This window comes from Halyomorpha halys, unplaced genomic scaffold, assembly GCF_000696795.3.
Source record: "Halyomorpha halys isolate HHAL.00 unplaced genomic scaffold, Hhal_1.1 Scaffold107.1, whole genome shotgun sequence".
NCBI classification, from domain to species: domain Eukaryota; kingdom Metazoa; phylum Arthropoda; class Insecta; order Hemiptera; family Pentatomidae; genus Halyomorpha; species Halyomorpha halys.
The window spans coordinates 1,543,640-1,551,970 of record NW_027112128.1 but is presented as its reverse complement, the minus strand read 5'-3'; the positions used below and the strand labels follow the sequence as shown (position 1 = coordinate 1,551,970).

General features: G+C 30.7%; 1 protein-coding gene across 3 annotated transcripts in view; it reads left to right on the top strand.

The window, feature by feature from the left end:
- The window catches only part of LOC106677750 (protein argonaute-2), a 100,924-nt gene that overhangs the window by 36,933 nt on the left and 55,660 nt on the right, over window positions 1-8,331 (top strand). For all 3 annotated transcript variants that reach the window (XM_067050150.1, XM_067050152.1, XM_067050151.1), the window contains 4 exons: window positions 30-149; window positions 1,882-1,946; window positions 5,055-5,139; window positions 6,626-6,788. In XM_067050150.1, coding sequence (XP_066906251.1) covers window positions 30-149; window positions 1,882-1,946; window positions 5,055-5,139; window positions 6,626-6,788 — 433 coding nt within the window. The remainder of the gene's footprint in view (window positions 1-29; window positions 150-1,881; window positions 1,947-5,054; window positions 5,140-6,625; window positions 6,789-8,331) is intronic.

Genomic DNA, 8,331 nt, shown 5'->3' with positions numbered 1-8,331 from the left:
ACAATCACCTCAGCAGCAGCCACAACCACCTCAGCAGCAGCAAAGGCAACAACAGCAGCAGTGGCCACAATCACCTCAGCAGCAGCCACAACCACTTCAGCAGCAGAGAACACAAGATGCTCCTCAAGATTTCCCTCCACCTGGAGCAGGTTACTACCTATATTCTATCCTAACTTATTAGCTATTTATTTATTTTTGTTATAAAAAATATGGTAATTTTAATTCATTTGAATAATAAGAATAGTGTTCCATTTCTAGTAAAAAAGTAAGAATTATATTTTCAATGGTCACAATTTTCTCCTTGTAAAACATATAAACAATTGAGCAATAAATTAAATAATTAACTTTCAGTAATTAAATATGTAATCTATACCTAAACAAAATAGTTCTTACTATTTGAACTGAAAAAAAATTGTCAATAAAGTGGATCATACCGTTATTTGAAATAGACCACAAAGGGCACATGAAAAAAGAACCACCATTATTTAAACCACAAAGGAACAGGTGGGTCTGTCGGGCCCAGTAACTTTTTTTTTCTGTTCAATTTATAGCATTTTCAAGACAATTGAAACCTTTTCCATTTCAATGATAACTCAACCTCACTTTAATTAAATCATAAAATTTATGCAAAATGTTCAATTTGTATTAAACTAATAAGAAAACAAAATTTATCTGTTTTTTTATTTATTTTTAAATATAATTATAATTTTCATTTTTTTTTTTTTTTTTTTTTTTTTTTTAGGAGGGAGTATGAATTTTATCAATTTAGTAATTATTCTTTAGGTTTTTGAAGTTGCTTGATATCGACGTTTTTTTTCTTAACTTGTACATTACTAAACAATTATTAGCTTAGTAGAATCCTGTATGGAACAATCATTTTTTAGATTTTCTAATACATTATTACTGAATATACCATCAGACTATTGATTACGCATGGGCATTTCAATTCCATGTTACATTTTAAGCCTTCTTCAAGTACAGGGATTACTTATTTACTACTTTAATACAGGATCCTGATTATGTTTCTTTGAACTGGATTTTTCATTGTAAATTCATCTCAATTCATTAATACTATTGGCTTTTTCTTTTTCGTGGACATAGTTTATTAGTTTTCAGTAGTCAGGATTTTAGTTAGTTTATTAGTTTTTTAGTAGTCAGGACTGTAGTTTTTGAATCAGATTTTTGAGAATGCAGGTATGTTTTGATTTCTTGCTACTTTTAGTGTTTTCTTCAATATAGGAATCACTTAATAGTTTTTGGGATTATGCTTTTAGAATTGAATTTTCAATTGCGGATGCGTATATTGATTTCTTGAAGATTTTCTAAGATTTCTTGAAGAGAATCTACTACCATCCAATTCCACGATTATCAATCAATTAAAAAAAAATTTTTATTATTCAATTATCAGTTATCAATTTTTATATCATTTATGATTTAATTCAATATTTTGTATAATTCTAAATTTGTTTGTATACTATTCCTTTTCAATTGTATGCTTCTCTAAATGTTGTTGTTATCTTTTTTTGTTCTATAGCCCTGATGAAGACCTGAAATTCAGGTCGAACCGTCGGCATAAAATAAATAAATATGGTTTTGTTTATTTATGTTGTTCTTTGCTGACCGCACCCTCCGACAAACTTCTCCAATTAAAAAGTAAATTAGTTCAGCAAACCAAAAGACAAGTAAATTGCTATATCCTGTGAAGGATCACCTGTCATGCTATTGACGAACCAATTTAATAACTAGGTACAGCAACTTAGACATTCAATCAACCAATGTCCTAGAAAGGGCTATTGCTTTTTAGGAAAACTTGATGAAATTCATCATGACTTTTACACCATGAGAAACTGTGTATAACAGGTTGTTAAATATTTGTTTCAGGGGACTTCAGATCAAAACAGAACAGGAAAAAGGGTGGAAGGCAAGGGCAAGCTTTACCGCAACAGGTCAGTTTTTTCTTTTTGTACTTCCTAATATTTAAATTAATTAACGTTATTAAATATAGTTTGTATATTATGATGGTAAGAAAAATCATTTAGTTATGTTTTACCATGAATTGAGGTCTTGAGAACTACAATGAAACCATCACACCAGCCATTATTTTGAGAAAAACCAATTAGATAAAAGATTTTTTTAAAAAAATTTGAAACTGCTTTAAACCAGTTTTGTATGTTAAATGTTACATTTCTGCTATTTTAGGGTTATTAAGTGAAAGAGATGTTAAAATTTATTAGTTTTTTTTTTTTTTATCAAATACTCAATTTTCACATCTGGTCCACTCAAGTGATAAATTCCTTGATTTAAGTTTGTATTAAAGCCGCTATTTGAGTGATTGGTTTTTCATTATTTATTGCCTTTCTAAGCCATTTGTTAGTGGTGTGATTGGTCTGCTGGGCTGTCATTGAATCTTAAATCAGTTTTTCTTTTAAAGCTTTAATGTCTAGCGTTACTGTGTAGATGAATGATCATAATTTTTTTTATTAATTTAAGCATTGACATTTCAATTACATTGAGTCGAGTGAAAACAGACTAATATTCTATCGGAAGGCTATATATCAAATAAATTTACTAGAATCTGTTCTAGAAGATTTAGTAGCGTCTGTTCAAAGACTGTCTTTGACCATATGTATTTAAAATAAGGCAGTGCATACATGCTTGTGGACACAATACTTCATATATTCAAGTATAAGTTCATTACAGGCATCAATTTAAGGGAAGAGAACTATATTGAATTATGTTGAATACATATTATCCAAAGTGTTCTGATACTAATTAGAAAGCCTTAGATAATATGCATTTAGAAAGGTTAGGTTAGCTTGGTGGTGAGTGATATGATAGCAACTTCAAACAGCATGATATTGACAATTTTTATGGCTATATGCTGTATCTGCTCGACCATTGGATTGTTCAGAGCTTATATTGTGCGAGTCAGTTCCCTAATTATTTTTCTATTCTTATTTCAGTGCATTTTATTTGGTTTTTGTTTCTAATAAACAATTGGTGTAAATCACAAATTAGATTTGGTATTATATAAGGTGCTGGACTCTTAGGAGTTCAAATCCAGCTTAATTAGGACCAATCAACATATAACCAAAAAATAAAAATGATGATAAATAAAAAAGAAACGGCTTTTCCACATCATCCAATGATGAAGGATACCAAGAATCATTAAATGAATCAACACAAAGCTCACAATTATGCACATTACCACCAATAATTGTATACTACTCATTCGATAATTATGAAGAACTCTCAAAATCAATAAGTAAAAGGAAGAAGGTGAAACATATGTATTGAATTTAGTAGAAATGAATCTATTTTTATAATATACAACTTGAAAGACTAAAAACTTACAAGCTCAACTATTAGAAAGAGTACTGGAATATCAATTTTATATCTGTAAAAATAAAATTAATCCAAAAATTATTATGAAAGGAGCACCCCTAAATTTTGAATACGAGTTCATAAGAAAATTACTTAGCTTTAAAAGGAATAAAAGTTGTTAAGGTAAATAAAATTTTAAAGCAAAAAATAAATACCTATGTATGATATTACTTTAGAAGGTTAAAATTTCAACTAAACTTAAGAGAAATATATGGAGAAGTGATTCAATGTTTTAACTGTCAAATTTAAGCTACATGTTTATTAATTTTCACAAAAAACCCAAATAAAAGGAAGATGGTCCTGGTGGAATCCTAGATAAAGTCGAATAGTTGTAGCTCTATTTATTATGAGCCAACATTTCGCCCCACATTTCAGGGCTTTCAGGCTGTAGGTCAGTGCGTTACTGCAACACTTGCTATAATAGAGAGCCTAATAAATATATTAATTATGATTTAATATGATATTGGATTAAGAATACCAGAGGAGACCATACATATTCTCTTAACTTTTTATTAATATCCCTTTCAAAATAACAGTACTATAATAATACTACCAATTATCTTATGTGTTGCGGTGGCTTAGGCTTTCCTGATTCTGGTGAGCTTTTTCAGTAATTTCTTTGGCTAATCAGGTTTTGGCATCGGACCCTAGGACTCCACCCTAAACTTCGGTAGCTTTCTTTTTATCTCCCAAAAAATATTGAAAGTAAGTGCTCCCTTGACACTTAATGTTTCTGCTAATGGCCCCTAAACGGAAGCCTCCCCCTTAGCGGCTACCTGCTATTTATGAACCGGCAAATACCAATAATGAATACCCACAATACGTATTCAATTAAATTTCAACTTTTCCTCAACCTGGTATTGTCAATATATAGCATTGTAAATAAATAACCGATTTAACACATTTATGAGATTCTGCAATTTAATTATGAAATAAGATTGATAATTCAATTCCAGTAACACCTATAATCTCCTCCATCCCCCCCCCTCCCACTATTTCACCTTTTGTTAAAATGCTAATATGAATCCAATTCCTATCATCTAAAAATTACCTTATCTTAAGTTTTTTTTTTTTTATTGTAAATAATTTTAAACCTACTTTTTTTAACTGATTTAATTTAAATAGTGTAATTAAATGCAATTTTATTATTATTCTATTATAATACTTTTTCCTCAATTTATTATCTGATGGGGGATTTAGCAAGCATGGTTCATTAACAATTACATTTGGGGAATTTGAATTATAATTTATCAGGCAAAAGGAACTAACTAGGAACAGGTCATTGTGCTGCAAATATCCATTGATTGGAACCCTTCAAGTTGAGGGGTAGGACTACTACAGCACTCAACAGAATATCCCCACACCAACAAAAGTTACATCCAGAATTCACTCTTTGTACCCCTTTCTTATTTTCTTGATTCCTCTTGAGGAAATATAATTATGTAAACACAAAATATGAAGATGAAAGGAGATAATTTAATCAATTTATATGTAAATTTGTGCTGTAAAGATTTTAACAATATCTTTATATTATTATCACATTCCACATTTATCAGCTTAAATTTTACAACACTAAAATTCTCAAGAAAATGGAATTTAAAAAAATCATTGTTAAATAATATTTATCTCAGTCCATTTCATATACTAAGTTGAAAATTTATTTTTTAAAGGAATCTGGAGCTGGACCAGGTGCTGCACCACCACAACAAGCTCTACAACAGCCTGCATCTCCGCAACAATATTCACAAGAGCCAAGTATAACAATTTCTTCTTTATAATATTAACATTAATTTCTACTTTATTTATTATTTTATCTTTGATAATAACTGACCTTTTTTTTTTCATTAATATTTACCTTTTTATTGTTAAATGTTGCCTCAATTTTTTTATTGATGCCACCTGTTGAGTATGACTGAACTCTGGGGTAAGAAACTACGGTTTGTTGAGCCATACATGGCTCAAATTGGACGAATCTTTTCTAAAGCAATTTCAAGACGTTTGAAAAGTGAAAGAAACACAGGCATTAATCTTAGATCCTCTCAAATTAGTAGTGAACCAAACAGACATTCTATCTGGTTAATAAAAATCAAAATTTAAACATCTTACTTCTGTGACAGATAATCTAGTAAGAGGAAAATCCACTTTGCTTTGAAATAAGATGCAGATTGCTGTTAAATTTAATTAAAACAAATGAAACTATTATTAATGCTTGAAAGATCTAATAGGATTCAAAGGAGTTAAAAAAAAATTGCATTTAGTATTTCCGGTAGTATCTTGGACTCATCTTTTAAATATGAGCAAATATTTTCCAATGTAAACATTATTTAAAATTGATTGAAAATCAAAACTACCATGCATTTCGTAAAACTTTCCAAGCAAATGTAATCATATTGTTCTCCGTAATAAAAGGTTCGGAGCAGGAATATGATAAGATACATGATGTAAATGGTTGCTAGCCATTCAGTAGAAATGCTTAATAATTACAGATGAATTATATATCAGAACCAGCCAAGTCCATTTTAATTTTTTTTTTAATATAATTATCAGTTTTGGTACTAAATTTACTCAAAGTAAAAGATTTTAAAAAAAAAAAACAGTTTAATAACTGGTAATATAACATTTTGGAATAAATGCTTTTATCACATGATAATCTATTCTCTTAACCAATAATTTAAAAAAAAAATTGAAAATGGGTGTGGCTTATTTTGGAATATACCTCCCCCCTTGTATGTATATTTATTTATGTAAATGTATATTAAAATTAAATTAAATTAAAATCTGTACCGCTACAACCCATGGAGGGTCAGGGGTTCAATACTTTGTAAAGAAGTACTGTTACTAGACCAATGGTTGTGCAAGGAGGCAATTTGGTCAGAATCACGCTCAACTGTCAGATTTTTACCCAATTAAGGGTACCCAATTTAAGAGACTGGGTGGACCCCAGGAGGGCTCCAAGAACCCACAGAAGTTGACCAACGGCTACAGTGAACAGAGAACAATTTTCTGCCCAGCCGGATTCGAGCTCGGGTCATTGGGGTTAGTAACCACGTGCTTTCCCCCGTGGCTACCGCACTCCCATGTAAATGTATATAAAATTGGTTATTTAACAAGTTGTATTAAAAAAAATTTTTAAATATAACTTTTCAATTATAAGTTTTTCAGTTATTGCCTCAATTTTTTACAAGCTAAAGTAATGTTTTATCTTGTTGCTACACACGATAATTAATTTTTTTATTTTAAGGGATGCAACAATCTCCAGGATTTCCAGGTGGCCCAGCTAGGCAAGCAACTCCCTTTGTTAGACCACCAGTAATGGAACAACAGGGACCTTCTCGACCAGCATGGGGTCAGCAGCAGCAACCTGGTCCTAGGGGAGGACCATCTTCTCCATGGGAACAGAGAGGGTAACAATTTATGATTGCCATATTTTTTTTTTTGCTGGTTTGGTGAAAAAATTCTGTTTAGTAAATTATTTAGAGAATAACTTATTAATTTACACCTAAAAATGTTTCTGAAATGGGTGGTTATAGCAGTTATCTTCATTTAATAGTAGCTTTTCTGGTTAAACCTGTTTGTCTTATGAATTTATTCATTTAATCCTTTCCAAACTATATGATCAGATGTGTGAGTATGAATTTTTATTTTTAGTGAAACGGAGAGGGAACTTTTTAGGAAAATGAAAAGTATTTGGTAAAACAATTATGCTCCAAAAATCTCAATTTCATTGATACGTCAATTAGACCATTTTAAATTGAAAAAAAATACTCTAAATGTTGAGTCAGTGAGTCATCTGTGATTGATAAGAAGGGAAAGGTCATTAATGTAGATGGCTAATAGGGTAGGGGATAGTGACCAATCCTGAGGTACATCACAGGAGAGCAACAATGTCTTCGATAGAGGTTGACCTGGGACCGATCTGAGAGGAAAGACTTGATCCAGTGCATAGCTCTATTAGATAGGGAAAGGTTTTGGAATTTAGTTATGATCAACTATATCAAAAGCTTTAAAAAGTCTAAAAAGATAAGGATGGTTAATTCTTGGTGTCAAATGGCGATTTTGGAGATTGTGGGTTATTTTAAGGAGAGTGGATTGCATTGAATAGCTGGTTTGGAGAGGGTTAGTGAGGGAATGTTCTTTCAGGAAGTTTGTGAGTTGGTTTTAAACGAATCATTCCTGGGGTTTGGACAGGTTATTAATTTTTTTTAATTACTACTTCGTAATATGTAATTGGGACTCTTGTATGAAATCTTTCTCCGTATATAATCTTAACATTCGTCATTTTTTACCTTTCTCAAATACGTTCCTGTGCCTTTCTCCTCCAAAAAAAACAAAACAATTTTTATTTCCTCAAGACTTTTAAATTCAAATTTTTCCAAAATCTCTTAAGAGACATTTGTTTGATTAGTAATTTCCATTCGCCAAGAAGCCCCCTTAGTTTTTCACTAATATTTTTTATGAACCAGTTTAATGTGTACACAAAAAGTGAATAAGGTGTGTGCACAAAAATTATAATAGATATTAGGTAGTGACCTCATCACATAACCTCATAACCTTTCATCAACTCTGTTAAATAGACCAAAAGATGTTCTATTACAGAAAACAAAGTTACTTCACATTTGCCCAGTCCCTGGTAACAATTTAAATGATGACATGGAAATGACAGTCTCAAAAAAGTATTTTACTTGATAGGCAAAAAATTGTTCATACAATGTATAAAACTAATGAAAAGATCATGAGTTATGGAGCCACCATTCTGTTGGCTTACTGTTTTTTTCCTCACCATTCACCTAATTACTGTCTTTTCCAATCAAAATGCAAATTTGATATTTTGTATTATGGTTTTTCCCACATCAGTACATAAATTATCAAATTAAAAACTGAGGAGCAGCATATGCAACTGAATTTGACGATTGCTAAATGTATTGATAAAAAACCGCCTATTAGTGC